The sequence below is a fragment of the Sceloporus occidentalis genome, unplaced genomic scaffold (genome assembly GCF_023333645.1).
Source record: "Sceloporus occidentalis isolate IW3139 unplaced genomic scaffold, rSceOcc1.0.p SCAF_3, whole genome shotgun sequence".
Classification (NCBI taxonomy): Eukaryota; Metazoa; Chordata; class Lepidosauria; order Squamata; family Phrynosomatidae; genus Sceloporus; species Sceloporus occidentalis.
Window position 1 is genome coordinate 59,237,243 of NW_028316983.1, and position 18,285 is coordinate 59,255,527.

Consider the following 18,285-nt stretch of genomic DNA (forward strand, 5'->3'; position numbering starts at 1 on the left):
TGAGCTCAGTGGAAGAGATGGGGTGAGTGGGGTGAAGTTCAGTGTATGGAGAAAGGCAAGTTCTTGGGTTTTTTGGGTTTTTAAAAATTTTTTAAAAAAATTAAATGTAATTTATTAACAATTGTGTTTCTTTTTTTTAAAAAAAATTAAAAACATCACATCTCACCAAATTTCCACTTTAACCACATATGATATTGTAATTTAAAGGTATAATTTTAATGTTGCTAGTTGTTTATATCACTACTGTCATTACATTCATTGATATATGGGAATTACAATTTGTGAGTAACATTAATACAAAAAAAATTACTAAGGATTCTGAATAGTGTAGTTTGGGAGGAGGTTGATGAGGGAGGTGACACCATGAGTTACTGCACTGTGTGACATCAACCCTGGTGATGCCACTGCTGTTGAATATTAGAATGCAGGAGATTAATTCATTTGTTTTTGAAATGAACTTTGGGATTTACAGACTATGGAATGGGATTAGTCACTGTTGACCATTTCGGACAAACTTGTGGCTGGCTTCTTTAGAAGTGCTCTTTTGTGCCATTTTGAATTGGCCTTCTTTAAACTGGAACTTTTCCCAGATGGACTACAAAGCCCATCATATGATTGTTGACTGGGGTATGTTGTATGATAAATTTCCATTAGTCATAATCCTTCTCCTTCCTTAATGCAAAGAAAGATATCTCTGATATTGAGAGAACCACCCTACCTCCTAAGAAATTCCAATGACTAAAAATACATGATTCCTTTAAATGTAGGCATAACTGCAACTTTAATCAGGCAATTTATGGAGTTCAGACAGGGAGGAGCTAGTGAATTTAAAAAAAATTAACATTGTTCCATACTCCTTTCTAAGGTGAACTGTTTTAATGGAAAGTTACAATATTCTCAAATTCATATGTAGCAAACCTAAAACTACATTAACACAATAATACAGAGGACTAAAAGAACTGTGGGAGTAAAGAACTCTTTTTGTCAGTGAAAGGACACAGCCAGAAAATAATAGGCAGTATATATTATAATATTAAATGCATACCTTCCAACTGTCCTAGTTGGCAGAGACTCTCCTGATTAATCCTCTGTGGTTTTCAGCTATTTTTAAAATAGCCCGTTTTTCTGTTCCCCTCCCACTTTTCCCTTTTGTCTTCACCTTGCTTTCATGACTGCAAACTAGTTTAAAGTGCAAAGCAATTTGCATTCAATTAACTTAGCAAAGAGAGAGGAGCAGCAAGAAGAGGAAAGAAGAGAAGGGTATAGAATCTTGACCTTTCCAGTAGACTCAGGCAAAAGCAAACTGCTGCAGCCTCTCCTAGCTTGTGTGTTCCTACTCACTGATAACTTTTGCCACCCTTGCCACACTTTGATGTTGCCTGGCCATATGTGTCCTATTTTTCATCTATGAGATGCTGGAGAGTATCCAAATATTGTATTAAACCAGTCCTTTTGATCAACATGGCTATGCATTCTTTTCCTTCACCCCTCCAGGACAGACCAAAGAGTGCAGTATTTTCAAATGAGGTGAAGGCAAAGATGAGCGTTGAGGAGCAAATTGATCGCATGAAGCGTCACCAGAGTGGTTCTATGAAAGAGAAGAGAAGAAGCTTGCAGCTTCCAGCAAATCAGCAGCAGACAGAGAGTCCTGTTTCTAAAGCTCCTGCCTCTTACAAAGTGGTAGTGTATCTCTATATCAAGCAACATTGGTTTCGTGGCTTTGGTATGCATGTCCTAAAGTAGGGGTGGGAAGTCCTCTAGATGTTGCTGGACTTCATTTCCATGTATTCCTCACTATTAGTTAAGCTGGCTAGGGCTGTGGGGGATGCAGTCCAACAATTTGGAAGGCTAAGATTCCCACTCATGTCCTAAGACTACTCAGACATGCATTTCCATGCCTACTTTAATGCTAAATGCTTTCTGGGATCTACCTGAGCAATGATGACTCAAGCAGCTTTTCAGAGAGGAAGTTATGTAGTTCTTGAAGGTGTAGAATATGTCCAAATGGAGGCTATGGTTTAATGAGAGAAATCAGCAACTTCTTTTTTCTGGAAGAAATGAATGAGAGGTTTCATTGGGTTTTATAAACAGCAGCTGAAATGATGAACCTGTTTCTTTGGTGCCACTCCATATTTCATTTTGAAAGCTCACATTGGTGATCACTGTATCACCCCTGATGAAGAAAATATCACTATACACAGCTAACTAGCATGTCAGGAGGAAAGCTAAGCTTAATTTTTTCTCTCTGACACAATTTGTGTAGGAAGGTTTTAACTGAAGAATTTTCATTGAAGCCCCCATCTGCTAGAGTGCAGCCACAGTTTTATCACTTCATTTGCTGTGTATTAGAACAAGGCCACAGAGTGCATCCTCCTCCCAAATGCATAATCTCTCCTTTGGCACTGCAGTTTTACTTGTGTGCCTTCAAGTTGTCTCCAACTTATGGCAACCCTAAGGTGAGCCTATCACTGGGTTTTTTGGCAAGTTTCTTCAAAGGGGGGTTGCCATTGCTATCCTCTGAGCCTGAGAAGATATGACTCGTCCAAGGTCACCCAGTGGGTTTCCATAGCTGAGCATGGATTCAAATCCTAGTCTCCAGAGTTGTAGTCCAATGCTCAAACCATGACATACTGGTACTGCAGTATGCCACTGAAATCCAACATAAATAAACCAACCTGCATTTCTGGTTTAAAAGAAGACACATGGAATAGAGACTACCTTATTTTAAAACAGAATGATGCCCATGGGGGACATCGGGCAGTATATTCTCCTTTAAATAACAAAGCACACTTCCATGTGCATTGCTTTCTGCTTAGAACAATTAAAATGTTTTTTTTTGGGGGGGGGGTCAATGGGAGCTTTGGGAAGCACAAATGCATTAAGAGGTTGCACAGCAACCAATGAATTGGTTTTTGTTCTCTCCTACCATAAAGTGCAACAGATGAGGATGGTATGGAGATGAAATGCTGGGTGTGAAATAAACAAAGAAATCTGGACAGGTTCTAGAGGGAGGGTTCTCCACTGCTCCCACAGTTTGACTCTGAAGTGGTATGGTTCTAGGTGCGCAGACATCGCAGCATCCATGAAGTGGACATATCAGATCTGGAGGCAGCATTACGCTCTGAAGACTCTGGCAAGATGTATGAGACCCCTCGGGAGGAAATTGCTCGCCTGCGCAAAATGGAGCTTGAGCCAGAGCATTATGATGTGGACATTAGCAAGGAGGTGAGGTCACATGTTTATTTGCATTTCAGTCTACCCAGAACAGGATCTTCTTCATTCCCAGGCATTTACAGTGAGGTATAGCTATCTGTTATGATAGTCAAAGAATCACCAGTGTGGCTGGAACAACACATATAGGGTGTGGGCCCTGACTAATAAAAATCTGGGGGAAGAAGAATGAAACCCAAGCCCAGAATCCTGTTGCAGCATTGTGCTGGCAGGTTTGTTTGTTTGTTTGTTTGTTTATTGTCTGCATCACTTGAAGGCAGGGAACAACAACAGATCAACAATGAACAACATCAATTATAAAGCATTAATTAAAACATGCAACAGTTTAAAAGGACAAATAAGACATATACAGTTTAAAACAGTCCACATTTAAAATTCAGCATCTAAATTCACAATTTAAAAATTGTTTGGATAAGCCTCCTCCAGGTTATGGTGACAGGACCCCTTTATGCAAACAGCTCTCCATTCACTTGTAGCTAAATGTGCCAATCCGGCATGCTGGCACAACTCTGCCCCTCCCTAACCCAGTAGCCACCAAACAGCTACCAGTACAACCACTGGAATAGCCCCAAATAGCCACCAATATATTACATTGAATGTCACCACTGCTTAAGTAATGTGCTGGAGATTTATTAAATAAAGAACAAGATCTCATCCCAGTCTTTGTCTTCATCACAAGATACCAAGATTGAAAACAATTAAATTAAGAATTTAGATATGTTTTGTGTACAAACTGATCAAGAACATGTATTAACAATGAATAACATTATGACCAAGGATTGAGAGAAAGGTTAGAAACATTGGTTGTATATTGATATGTGTCATCTTTTAATTCATCCAAATGTTTTAAAATTCATTCGTATACCACCCAGAAAAGTTGGGTTACTGGGTGATTTAAATGTAAAATCCACTTAAAGGCATTCACTTTCACTGTCGCCTTTTGAACTCATAGCTTGTCTCATCTGTTCTTTAGCTGTCCACCCCAGACAAAGTCCTAATTCCAGAAAGATACATTGAATTGGAACCTGATACACCACTGAGTCCAGAGGAGATGAAGGAGAAACAGAAGAAAGTGGAAAGGATAAAAACACTAATTGCCAAATCCAGGTGTGATGCACACCCTCTTTTCCTATCTTTGTGCATTTTTGTCTTCCTTTGTAACATCTGGTCAGTGATCATTAATCCACATCCAATTTGAGATTTTGGAAATTCATAAACTTGACTGTCAAGTAACATGCCTACTTTTATTACTGGTTATTAAGCTACCAAAAGCTCCTGGTTAGTGTTAAGGGAGTTGCCAGTCATTCTCTCATCTCCTTTAGCATCTGAAAGCATGAAACCAACATTAGCAGATTCATTGTGCTCTCAAAGCTTTTTATCATGCAAACATCCTGCTTCATTCACAGAATTTTACAGAAACACAACTTCTCACCATTTCTTTTACCTTTTTTTGTTATTGGAAAAAAATATTGCCGAGGAAAAGAGAACAGCATCTGAGGAAGTAAACCTGGTAAAGCCAGCTTCTAGCCTGCTTGAGCACGTAGTATTTAGACACCACTCGCCCTGGAGCTGGCTCTAGAGACTGTCCCAGAACACTTCTCTTTTTTCCACCCCAAACAGGAGCAGATTTTTTCTGCTCCTATTTGGGATGGAAACTGGCTGGATTGGGACCACATGTCTGTTTGCTGTGACCCCAATCCATCCTAAATGGGGTGGCTCCAAGCCACCCTGATTGTAGAGGCCCTGTTTTTGGCCTCTACAAAAGCTTATGCTACAACTTCCTTTGCAGAGTTAATCTCAAAGGTGCTACAAGATCCCTTTGCATACTGAGATTCCAGATAAATATGGTATATATCTAAAAAAAAGAGTGATACATATTTTGAATTTTTTTGCACTAAAAGCCCTTCCTGTTTCTTGCCTGTAGCACTTGATCTTGACTAGCACAAGGAATCCCAACCAAGATAAGGACAACCACATACAAAAATATAGCACTGTGTCTTTTAAAAATAACAACATAAAAATGTAAAGTCGAAGGCTTTCATGGCCGGCATCCACAGTTTTTTGTGGGGTTTTCGGCTATGTGGCTATGTTCCAGAAGAGTTTCTTTTGGACGTTTCACCAGCATCTGGCTGGCATCTTCGGAGAATGTTTGCCTGGAAAGGACTTGGCTATATATATTGTGTGACCTGGAAAGGCAGGAGTGATTTGCATGTATATTGTTTGTTGCTAATGGCAGTCCTCAGGGTGTGAGGGTCTGCACAAGAGGATTAATGTCTGCTTGATTAGTGCTCATTGTCTGCTAGGAAACCCCTGGCCCTGGGAGAGTTCTCATTTGCATTTGTTGAGTCTTTATCTTGCTATCAGATAGCAAGATAAAGACTCAACAAATGCAAATGAGAACTCTCCCAGCAGACAATAAGCACTATCAAGCAGACATTAATCCTCTTGTGCAGACCCTCACACCCTGAGGCCTGCCATTAGCAACCAACAATATACATGCAAATCACTCCTGCCTTTCCAGGTCACACAATATATATAGCCAAGTCCTTTCCAGGCAAACATTCTCTGAAGATGCCAGCCACAGATGCTGGCAAAATGTCAGGAAGAAACTCTGCTAGAACATGGCCACATAGCCCGAAAAACCCACAAAAAACACCAGAAAAATATTTTTCTGGGTGGAAGAGATACATGTACCTTTTCAGCTGACTGGATTTGTTCATTTCCAAACTTATCTGAAAAGTTGCTTCTCTTGTTTTATACATAAGATTTCGAAACAATTTTGGAAGCATTTTTGAGGTTGAAAATTTTGTTTAGTTATATCCCACATTTGGTTGGGAGGCAGGGAGAAAATTTCAGGATTTTTTAAAAAACAAACAATGCCCTTTTGGAAAGAAATAGTCTTTCCAGTTTGCCTTCACCTGTTCCCCATCATGCCAAGTAATAGACCAATGTTTAATGGATAGCATCTCATTTCATGCATTCCCTCCATTTATACTTCTCCCCTTCTGTTGAATGTTGTGACTGCCCTCTGGTTGAGAAATGTTCTGGGATAGTCAGTTACTGCTAGAAGTTAACTTCAAGCATCTTCTCTTGCAGCATGCAGAATGTGGTCCCACTCAATGAGGGGGAAGTGGATGTGTCCCAGGACCCTGAGACTCAGCTACAAGAGCAGGAGAAACGAATAGAAATCTCCTGTGCCTTGGCTGCAGAAGCCTCCCGCCGAGGTCGCATGCTCTCTGGTAAGGTGCAAACTCAGGCAGTGCTGCAAGAAAGGTTAGGCAATGGAGTCCATGCAGTCCCAAAGGAGGGAACTTCAGTTCCCATCAGTGAGTTTTTCTGGCCATCATTTGTTCTGCATTTTAGTGTGAGATGTTTCAGTCAGGAAAATGAGTTAGAGACAGTTAAATGATTCCCTTGTACAAGCAAGGTATGTGTTGCAGAACTTAGAGAGTTTTGACAGCTGGTTGGGGTGAATTTGTGACACTTTTAAATTTTAATGATATAAAGGCCAGAGAATTGTCTTGCAGAGCCAAAGCATGCTGCTGTGTTGCTTTGGGTTTATGCTGATGCCAAAGTGTCATGGGGGACATGTGTGCATTACTTTTGCCAAGTGCCAAATAAATTAATTGGTCTGAGCTGTCAAATTCTGCAGTGCTGGGTATTATTTTGAACTTTGCTATCTTCTCCTATAATTTGTAGGCCTTAAGGAGCTGTCAGACAGTTGGCAACCTCCCTTATATCTGCTTGTAATGTGTAGCAATAACATTTCAAGAGAATTTAATATACCTAAGAGCAACTGATCTTTTGGTTTCTGTATGTTTTGACTTCACCTCCCAGCAACTCCTGGCAGCATATCTAATGATCAGATACAACGGCAGCTGTACTTAAAAATATCTGGAGGGCAAAAGCTCTCTGCAGTTGTCACATATGCTATATAATGTTTTGTCAATTTGTGTTTTTTTTTTATTTTAATAAGACTCCTTTTTCCAAAATGCTTCTTTTCAGTAGTCCAATTTTTGAGCCAGAAGTACCAGACAGATCAAAAGGATGCCACACATTTGAAGAGATAGGGAATGGTAGAGAATATTTTTAGCAGTGAAACCAAAGCTGAAGGCCTAAGGAGATTCATGCCAGCTACTACTATATGCATTGGCTCTCATTGTGGATGGATGCAGGGTCTATTAGCTTGGCAACATTGTTCTCAAGAGCAGAGAGCCAGCTTCCCATTTCTCATACGTCTTTTGCATCCACTGCTGCAATCATGTCTTCCATAGGAAGCAAAAAAGACCTTGTGGGTTTATGTGGCATGAAGGATTATCTCTGCAAGTGCAATTATGGAACTGGACATATTAAATGTAGTCTTTTCCAAGCTGACACTGTCCAGATGTTTTGGACTGCAGCTCCCATGAAAATAAAAATTAAAAATAAAATAATTGTTTTATTTCTATCCTGCTTTTTGCCAGGCAATCAAAGAGGCGTACAACAAGTTAAATTACATCCATATATATATAATGTCCCCCTTAAAACAAGATTAAACAGTATAAGATTAAAAACTACATACTAAAACCTGGACAATCCAGATAATAAACATGATCATGGGCAGAGTTCAATAGATGGAAGTCTTATTCGTGGCTGAGTATTTTATTTCGGGAAGGCCTGCCGAAAGAGATCCATTTTAATGGCTTTTTTAAAGCTTTCTAGATTGGTAATTTGACAGATCTTGTCCGGCAGGCCATTCCATAAATTGGGAGCAGCTGCAGAAAATGTCCTCTGGGAGGTCGCCGTCAACCTAGTCTTTAAGGGCTGAAGTAAATTCTCCCAGAGGACCTGAGTGTACAGATTGTATGGAAGCAGGTGATCCCTTAGATTGGGCCCAAGCCATGTAGGGTTTTAAAGGTGATAACCAACACCATGTACTGTGCCCGGACACTAATAGGCAGCCAGTGGAGTGACTTCAATATTGGTATTATATGGTCACTCCTTACTGTTCCTGTGACCAACTTGGCTGCCATATTCTGTACCAACTGGAGTTTCCGGACTAGGCACAAGGGTAGCCCCATGTAAAGCACATTGCAAAAATTAAGTCTTGAGGTTACCAGCGCATGTACTACAGTTTCAAGGTCAACCCGTTCCAGTAAAGGGCACAGCTGGCGTATCAGCCGAAGCTGATAACAGGCGCTCTTGACCGTCGCATTCACCTGATTCTTCATCTGAAGCGACGGGTCAAGAAGCACCCCCAGACTGCGAACACAGTCCTTCTAGGAGAGCGTGAGCCCCTGTAGGACTGGAGGTTGCAGCCCAATACCTGGTTTGGTGGCTCCTACTGTAAGTACTTCCATTTTGTCTGGATTCAACTTGAGCTTGTTTTTCCTCATCCAATCCATTACTGCCTGAAGACACTGGTTGAAGGGAGAGATGCCGTCTGTCATTGTCGCTGATGACCAAGACATGGAGAAATATATTTGGATGTCATCAGCATACTGATAACACCCATCCCCATATCCATGGATGATTTCTCCCAGTGGCTTCATATAGATGTTAAATAGCATCAGGGCAGCATGGCGCCTTGAGGGACACCACAATTAAGCTCTGTTTTTGAAGAGCAACTGTCCCTGAGCAACACCCTCTGGAACCTGCCCAAGGGGAAGGAACAGAACCACTGCAAAGCAGTGCCTCCAATTCCTAACTCACCACTTGGTTATGCTGATTGAGGTTGATAACATTTCTTGTCCAAATACCTAAGAAGGTCCAAGGTGGAGAAGGTTGGTCTAATGCATCCATGGGAAGTTTCATTGACTTCCATTAGAAGACTACAAGAGTTTGCAGATATTGTTTTATTAAACCAGTTTTCCTCTTATTCTTAGTTCAGTAAGAAGGCAGTTTCTTATTCCTGAGGTGTTGCTATTAGTGTTACTTGGAGGTAAATAATGGTCCATGAGTAAAGAGAGTAGATTGCTCTTTCAAGGTTTGAGGGTTTTTAGACAGAGAGGAAAAATAAGAAAGAAGGAACATGATTGAGGTGTATGTTTATGCAAGATGTGCAAAAATTGGTTAGAGTGAAAGGGTTTGTTTTCTCCTCCCTCTTTCATAATGAGCCTCAGTTTAGCCACTAAAGCTGAATAGTGGAAGACTCAAAACAAACAAAAGAGCATATTTGGTTTGGGTAAAAAAAGAACATAGGAACCAATCTAGATCATACCCAATGCCTATCTAGCCTAGTATATCCTCTTTCTGGTCAACCGTGTGCATATATATGAGAAGTCCACAAGAAGGATGCAAGGAATAAACCACTCTCTAGCTGTTGTTTTCATGAAAGTGACTTTCAGTAGCTTGTGCTTTGGACCCTGGAGGTTCCATATATAACCATAATGATTTGTAACTGTCCACCTATAATAGCCTGCCATTTTCATGTATGGTCATGGGCCCTGTCCACTGTGCAACAACTATCTGGTAACTTAGTGGAATGGAGTGGGTTGCAGGGGAGAGAAACATCTTTCCTCTAATATAATATTTTGGATTAGTCCTGTCTGCAAATCTCTCTGCTATGTTTAGGGCCAGGCCAAGACATACTGCAGCCCAAGATGGAACAACAAATTGTGCCTCCCAGTAGCCTGAGTCAAAATGCATCATGTCCAAGGCACTTGCAACAGAAAACCTCACATTTCTGTGGGAGACAAAATACAACAGCGATGCATGAAACAACTAAAACAGCCATTTCTTGCCCTTTCTAGAAAATCAGCTGTTTGAGGTTGTTACCTAACTCAAACCAATGACCAGACTGGCCCCAGTTAAACCTGAAATACACCCTGTTTTTGCCACTTTACTGTGGGAGCTATTGGACAGGAAGCCAGACTACAAGTCCAATGGCAACTGGGGCAGTAAGCTCCTGAAAATAGCTAATGGGAATGATTGTTCTATGTTTTTGGATCCTGGCATTTGAACACTGATCCAGGATATGGTAAAACATTTCCCCATCTGTAGTTTTTGCTCTCTAGCTAGTTCCTTCTGAATGATCTGTTACTGTTCCTGCTGAAATCTACTGCAAAAGCTGCTCTTTAATTACTGTCCCTGCCTTGTAGTAAGGCCTGTGCAAGAGGTTTGAGCAGAGGATTATTATTCAAGCCACGTTTGGTCTTTGAAACTGTGATGAATAGCTGCACAAATGAGGGTTGCTCTGAAGATGTTGCAGTCCCATGAATATTAATGATGAATGCTATTTTCTAAAGAGGGACTAAGCACACAGTAATCTAGGCTTCCTTTCATTACATGGCAAGAGATGGTCTACAAAGTCTGTCTACCTAAAGGGCCAAAGCTATGCTGCTCTCCTTCCTGTGTTGCACCATGATTTTACATGCAGAGTTTCAGTGGGACTTGCAAGAGCATGATGCAGAGGAGCCATTTTGTACTGCTCTGTGATTTCTGATCACGCTTCTTTCCCTCTTCTAACCTCTGTTGGCTTGATAAAATTAGTTTTCCTTGCTTCTGTTTTTGTCCCTTTTTTCTTCTTCCTTTCTGGCTGAAGCATTGTATATTCTTCAGGCCTTGTCTCCATTTCTTGTTTCCAGCTCAATGTGCCACCCCGAGCCCTCCCACTTCCCCAGCCTCCCTGACTCCACCGACCAAGTCCCTCTCGTCTGACTCATCCCAGGGCGCCGACAGCCATTTTATGCGTGTCTGAGCCATAAAGTAAGCACATTTTCTATTATACTTCATCTCACTTTCTGTAAACCTCAGCCTCTTGGAGAAAAGGAGTGGTAAGCTTCTTTTTCAAGAGTTTCCTCTCTTCACCAATCCATCCATCCATTGATATTCACTAAGCTAACACCTTCTTCTTTGCCTCATAAGCGCAGCCTTTCTTCCACAGAGTAAGTTCAAGATGCTTCAACAGTGAATCAAGGTGCCAGAGAGTCCCTGGGGCAATATGGTTTCAGTCAGTGGTGATTCACCTATGCCAATTCATACCAACTGAGAAAGAGGCTTCCTAAAATGTGTCTATTGTCATGGCTTAGATCAGGGGTGGGCACGTGTCAGGAGTCAGTTGGTCTTTTTAGATCCCTCCGGGATGCACCAGCATACTGAGTGAAGACTGGAATTGACAACCAGAACTCATTTCTGAAGCACTTTAGGTGGGTTTTGTTGGTGTTTCACCCCTGCTCCCAATAAATAGCATTTACAGGCCAAAATAGGGCCTCAAAGTCTATTTTCAGCTCCCTAGAATTTATATTCAGCTGACCTTTTTCAACTGAACATTGCCTAGGGTGAGAGTGAATACACCACGAGGGCTGCAGATGACCCACACAATGCACAATTCTCACCCCTGGCTTAGTGTGTGGCTTATGAACAAAGCAACCCCTCTTTCATATCTTATCTCCTCTATCTCTAGATAGCCTGAGCCTACAGTGGTGTTATGGTTGCCCGGTTGGGTACAGGATGGGTCTCTTGTAACTTGAAGACTGAGAAGTGGAACAAGATACCAAACAACTCTGTGAAACCATGTAATTCCTTTACCGTTCAACCTCAGACTTTTAGCAGTAGTTGGTTTTTGCCTTCCAAATGAAGAGGGAGGGAGGAGGAAGCAGAGAAGTGCCAAGCTCTGTTCTTGTTCCGCAACTCCACACATCCTTTGTACCTGACAGTCTGAGGTTGAAAAGGAAGGGAAGATAGGTACACCAGCCCCGTTTCACAGAGATTCAAGGTACTTTGTCCTCCATCTCAGTTTTTTTTAAATGGTTTACAATCTGTCAACCCTATGTTGTGTCCATTTTTCCCTTCCCTTTCTTTTTTAATTAAAAGCAAGTTTTGCGGGTGGGAGTTTAAAATATAAAGGGTGAGATACTTAGCTTTTTCCCTTTTTGTCCTTCCATTCAAAATCATCAAGCTAATTTTCTGACGTCCTGCAGAACAATGTAGGTATCTCATATCTTTCTCTTTGCAGATAGAAAAGAAGTCTTGAGACCATTTTGAGCTAGCACAGAATCCAAAGAAGAAAGGGTTAAGCAGCCCCTTCCTAAATATTTCATTTTTCCAATGACCAGCCTCCCAAGGCTACTTTCCTTGTTCCAACTGACATGCCTCTAGCACAGATCTTTCTAGTGAATATCTTTTAAGCCTTAAATATTAAGTCTTTGAGAAATGCCCTTATGTAGAGGTTTAAGGGGGAAAGTCTGAATAACCTCTCTCTCATTAGTGCCAGTTTTCTGCCCCGGGACTCTCAAGGAGCTGTACACACAGCCAAAAAATGAAAACAAAACTAAGTGGAAAGACCACTACTAGTTGAAAAATGAACATTTAAAAAAAAAAAGAAGAAGTTAAAACCTGCAATCTATTTTAAAAGTGAATTATTCCTGGAAGCTTCCAAGAGATACTGCCCATCCACCCACTTTTGGAAGGAGCAGAAAACAGGGCAGTCTGGGGAGCCTGCAGGGGTTGAGTACCACAAAAACAACACACACAGGGCTATATTTTTCTTGTCATCTTCCAAGTCACTACTTGAGCAGATCCACACTGCATGGTTATAACAGTTTGAAGCCAGTTTAAGCACCATACTTCCATCCTATGGAATTTTGGAGTTTGTAATTTTGTGGAGAGGCTGAACAGAGGACTTCCTAGCAGGGGGCTTTGAGTCCCTCATGAAATTACAAATCCCATGACTTTGTAATATGGTGCCATGGCACTTAAAGTAGCATCAAAGTGCTAGAACTTTACCGTGTGGATACTCTATAGTGGGTGTTTTCTTTAGCATGCCAGCCTACTGTAAAGGTTCCTTGCAGCAGGTCTGTCATTTTAGGCTCCCGGTTACAGTCATTGATTTTTCTGCCTTCTTTCCTCCTTCCAGCACAGGCCCTGGCTGCTGTGAATGCTGTGAAGTCCCGCGGAGCCACATTTTAACACAAGTCGAATCTGCATCCTGACACAACCACTTAATGATGCACGCCACATGGCCATTGTTATGGTCCCGTCAGAACACTCTTGCCTTTGATTGAGCTGCAAAAACATTCAGGAAGGAAAAACTGCCTCTGAGGAGAAAGAGGAGTTTGTCTTTTACCTCCCATATCCTGTTGCCACTACTGCCATGGCCCATATCAGCAACTTCTCTGGACAAGCCTTTTAGAAACTCTCACCAATGCAGCTTGCAGATCCTCTGCATCAGCACAGAAGATTCCAAGGCAAAAGGCCCAGTAGCTAAAGATCCACTGTTGCCTGGCTGACTTGGCAAGGAGACATCACTGAATGGAAAAGGGGAGGTGAAGTTTCCCACACTAATGTAGCTGTCTCTTGGTTCTCTGTCCTCTTCCATCAATATTTGGACAGGAAGGGAGGGGATGTCTGTGAAGAATGACTTGTCGCTGCAGCCAGAGACTTTCTAACCCTATACTGAGCACTAGATTTATCTTCTTCACACACCCCAGTTTGGTTTCCTCTACTAGCCAGAATGGCTTTTGTATCCTTAATCTCAAGAGCTAAGCAAGCCTGTGCATGGCTGCTCTTCTCTGCTTATGCTCACAACCATTTGTAGGAGAAAGAAGGAAGGGAGGGAGCAGGAAGATGCACGAATGGATTGAGAACTTTGTAGATGTGGCCAAGGAAAGAAAAAGAAAGCTGCCAGTGGAGAAGGAGGTGAAACAGACAGAAAAGTGGAATAAGCTTTGAGATTTGTTAGTCTGAGGCAATTTTCCTGTGGCTTTTCCCAAGCTTGATGGGTGGACAAGAAGGTGTGGGCAGTGTACGTAGCTAGGTAGCAGGGATGTGGATGAAGGATGTAATGGGGAAGAGTGGTAATGGAAAAGTTCAGTTGTCTGGAATTGGCCTCTAGGCAAAGGCTTGGATGCATTCTGTGATCCAGTGAGGTCTGTTAGATACAAAGGGTGTGTGTTTGGCATCCCTGTTGGGGCTGGGAAGACCATATTTCTTTTCACACTGGAGTGAGCCAGGAATAGTGCCACTGAGCAAACTCCCGGGAATAAGTGAATTCTCTAGGGCACAAATCTGAGTAATGGTGTGCTGGATAGATTACTGTACCACCATTAGGTTCTAATGATGAAAACAAAAGACTGGGAGTAAATGGGATATGATCCGAATTAGACTGGACAAGCCAAAAGTCTGTTCCTACAGGATATATGAAGGAAACGTCTCCTGGATAATATGGAAAAGTTAAAGTGGGCTCTTCAAACTTTGCCATTTGTAACATCTCCTCTTTTTACATTTGCGAGTAGAGCAGGCTTTAGTTAGTTGATGGTGTGGCAGTCATGTTTTCTCCTCCTCTCTTAAAACACAAAAACACAAATGTCACATCTCCTCTGCCAAGGCCAATTGATAATTTGAGAGGAACTGAGCTCCTATGTCAAGATTGCAGGGCCATCGCTGCACCTGTTCCAATTTCATACCATCTCAAGTGAGCCTGCTCTCCCAGATGAGCCTTCATTGTTTTCTCAGAAGCTTGAGAGAAGAATTAATTCAAAAGGGAAATAGACTTGAGGGGTAGGCAGAGAGAAGAACTGGGATAATACCAATATATTTATTTTCATGTAAATACCAAAAGAGCCATTGCCCTACATTAATTCAAGTAGCTCTTACCCATTTCCTTTACACATCCTGAGACAGGAGTCTTACCAGGTCAAGGGTCTTATAGGAAGCATCTTTTGTCACTGCAGTGACTCATTAAGAGGGGATGTACATGCAGTAAAGCCTTGAGCCGGGACATGTTACTTTTTTGGACTACAGCTCCCAAAATTCCCCAGCCAGCATGGCCATGCTGGTTATAAGATTCTGGGAATTATCATCCAAAAATTTTCTGGTAGTGCCTGTCTGAATGTCACTTGGGTAGGACAGAAGTAATCAACTTCTGTTTTTTCAGGGGCCAATTCTGCTTTCCACACAGTGATGCAGGTAGTGCCACATTACCTGGCCCCTTTTACAAATAGCCAGGCTCTGTACTAAAGTTACTAAAGTTGGCATCACCTCGCAATAAGGAACTCTGCAGATCCACAGCATACCAATCAGGCATAAACAGGGCATTGTGTTCAAAACCCAGAGTGGGGGAACATGAAAATTGTGGGGCTCCCTCACACATGACATTTGAAAACAATTGTCCTCATAAGTAGACCTCTGGGCTAGAGTTTTTATTATCAAAATATAGGAGAGCCACCATGAGAAATTGTTTCACAGGGCACCAGTCAGCCATACACAATAAGAGGCTGAGCTGGATATAGTTTTGGGTCCCCCCCCCCCCCCAAATGTATGCCTTCATTCTGTTTCAGGCTATATTATTATGGAAGTAGCTAATTTTTTCTTGTTATAGGTTAGAAGAACACATAAATGCAGTTGACTTTTTTTTTCGTTCCCTTAAACTGGATTTTCTGAGTATTCAAAAGTGCAAATCATTCAATTTACTGGATTATTCACACAAATACAATGGAAGATGGTAGAACCTGTCACTTTAGACTGCAATTTGACTTCTAAGTGGTTTGACTTCTAAGTAGTTTTGAATTACTGATGCATTCACACACACACACACACACACACACACACACACACACAGAGTTAGCAGTTTCATCTTGGGCTTAGTTACAACACATACATGCCCATAAGTGTATAAATGAAGATTACTTAAACACAGGTCACAATGAAAATCTCCATTAGTTGGAATAATATTTCCCATAGCTGCTTAAAATCCTCAGATAAAGCCACATACTCAGTTTGATTGAGCATGAATCTGACATGGGCGTTGTGCTCCCAAACTAGTTGTCGAGTTACAGCATGCTGTCCCCCACTCCCTACTCCATTTCTGTTATGAGGCCCTCTTAGCTATTATTATTAAAAGCCGGGGGGATGACTTGGCTAAAGTAAAAGGCAGTCATGGGTGGAATTTGTGGATTTCATTAAGTGCCCCCACATTTCCTTCCATAATTCAGTCCTTGTTTACATTAGGCTCTTTAGAAAGGATGAGGTCCTACTAGGACAGTACAATAGTGCAACAGACCTTTACACTAGTGGTTTAACTTTCTGCGAACTTGCACAGGGAGAAGGTGAAGGCAGTGGTGCTGGCAGTAGCAGTGAGGAAATGGAGCCACTAGCGCCACAGCTTATTCCTTAAATGCCTGGCTTCCAGGGATAAGAGGTATCCTTAGGGACAAAGCATTCTGGAAGGGGTGGCTCAGACAATTACCCGTCCCATGGTGCAGGTGATTGCCCGAACCATCTCTCCTGGAGGGCCTTGATTTCACCATTTGAGGAATAAGCAGCACAGTCAGCAACCCCAGTCTCCAGTTGGCATCAGTGATCACTGCCCCCCGCCAACATTAATAGTTTTGGTGGCTTCTGTTTTACTTCCACCACTGGAATAACTATGCTGGCTGAACCAGTAGGAATCTGGCCACATTGTACTTTTATGAAAGGTTGATTCTGTTTTGCCTTGAAACTGAAAGGTCTGGTTTTTAAAAGTCACCCTAACCTTTGTTTGGACTTTCTTCTACATCAGGAGTAAGCAGTCTGTGGTCCTGTGGATATAAGTGAACTACAACTCTCAGCCCTGACAACTGGCGATGCTGACTGGGACTGGTTGGAGATGGGAATTCAAAACCACCCTGAACACTTAAGGGGCTATGCAGACTGGCAGGAAAATCCAGATTGGGCACAGAGTTGGGGTGTAGTGTCAATGTGATCCAGGCCCTGGCTCCACCCCCCAGGCTGGTGTGATGCCACATGGTGCACCACGCAGTGCATGGCATCACAGTGCTCCTCTGGCACTACACAAGGAGCACCATAAAGCTGTGCCACCACAACTATTGCACCCTGCAAAGACCAGATAGGAGATGCAGTGTGCGGTTGCCACAGTCCCAATCTGGCTGTAAAAGGGGCAGCTTGCATAGCCCCTCAGTTGCCAAGATTTATCCCTGTCTTCCCAGTAGAGTCAAGTCAGTTGCTTCAGCACTAAAAAAAACACATCCTAGTTTGTTGCCCAATTATTTCCTTACCTTTGTCCCATTGGAAGAGAGTTTATTATCCAACATATTTAATTACTACATATTTATTAACTGTTCTGGTCTCTGTCTTTTATAAAATAACATATAGGCGGGATACAAACTGCCATATAGTACATATAGGATACGTACTAGGGTTAGGAAGGGGCGGTGCTTCTGCACCCCCCTAACCCTAGTATGTATCCTATACGTACAAGATGGTGGCTCCCCTTGTACATGGGCGCCGCCATCTTTATGTACTGGACGCATAGTGTCCAGACGTGTCGCGGCGCCTATGACGTCGCGAGTCCGTGCCAGGCGCCTCGCGACGTCATAAAGGCGCCGCAAAAAGAAGCTCCAAAATGGAGCTTCTTTTTTGCTCCGCGCGGGAGCCGCGCGGTTTGGCTGCTGCAGCTCCCGCGCGGAGCAAACGGCGGCGGTGGGGAAGCACCGCAAAGCGGCGGTTTGTATCCCGCCATAGAGAAAAGGATTGCATGGGTGAGAAGTGCTAAATCCTTCACCAGCCCATTGCTTATGTCTCCAGTCTCCACAGCATCTCCCCTCACCATAGGGCCTGCTTCTCTCTACTTTGTGGAAAGTGATACTAAGGTAACAGTTGGCAGACAGAATAACTGGATACAGAGGGATATTTTCTATCTCATATACATCTGTTTTTGCAAACACTACACCTCACCCTCTCTCCCCACCCAATAAAATGTGGTGATGGAAGGGAAAGAAAGGGCATTATTGTAAAACATGGCAGACAGTGAGCATGTGGCTTGTTTAGAAATGCATTGTGTTCCTAGAAGCACAGTTTATTTTAAAGACAAGGGCTGGAATCCAGTTGGTGTCTTAATACACATGTAATGAAACTGATAGACATTTCTATCTGATGCACAGTGTCCATATTCAGTTCAAAGGCACTGAAGCAGAGTTGCACATTTGATGCTGCTATGCATGTGGATGTACATTTCCACTGATGCATATCTATCTGTCTCGGTTGAAACGGGGTGGTTAGTACTCCTTTGATTGTGTATCTGGTTGTGTATACAGTTGTCCATTCAGTAGTACAAAATTGCAGTTCAATACAAGGGTT

At 42.3% G+C, this 18,285-nt stretch overlaps 1 protein-coding gene across 15 annotated transcripts in view; it reads left to right on the forward strand.

Moving 5' to 3' along the window:
• Positions 1-15,561, forward strand: part of PLEKHA6 (pleckstrin homology domain containing A6) — a 269,710-nt gene extending 254,149 nt beyond the window's left edge. For all 15 annotated transcript variants that reach the window (XM_089514587.1, XM_089514583.1, XM_089514592.1 and 12 more), the window contains 6 exons: positions 1,495-1,680; positions 3,061-3,225; positions 4,205-4,338; positions 6,328-6,470; positions 10,797-10,917; positions 13,067-15,561. In XM_089514587.1, the coding sequence (XP_089370713.1) occupies positions 1,495-1,680; positions 3,061-3,225; positions 4,205-4,338; positions 6,328-6,470; positions 10,797-10,909 (741 nt within the window). In that variant the 3' untranslated portion in view covers positions 10,910-10,917; positions 13,067-15,561. The remainder of the gene's footprint in view (positions 1-1,494; positions 1,681-3,060; positions 3,226-4,204; positions 4,339-6,327; positions 6,471-10,796; positions 10,918-13,066) is intronic.
• Positions 15,562-18,285: the final 2,724 nt, after the last annotated feature.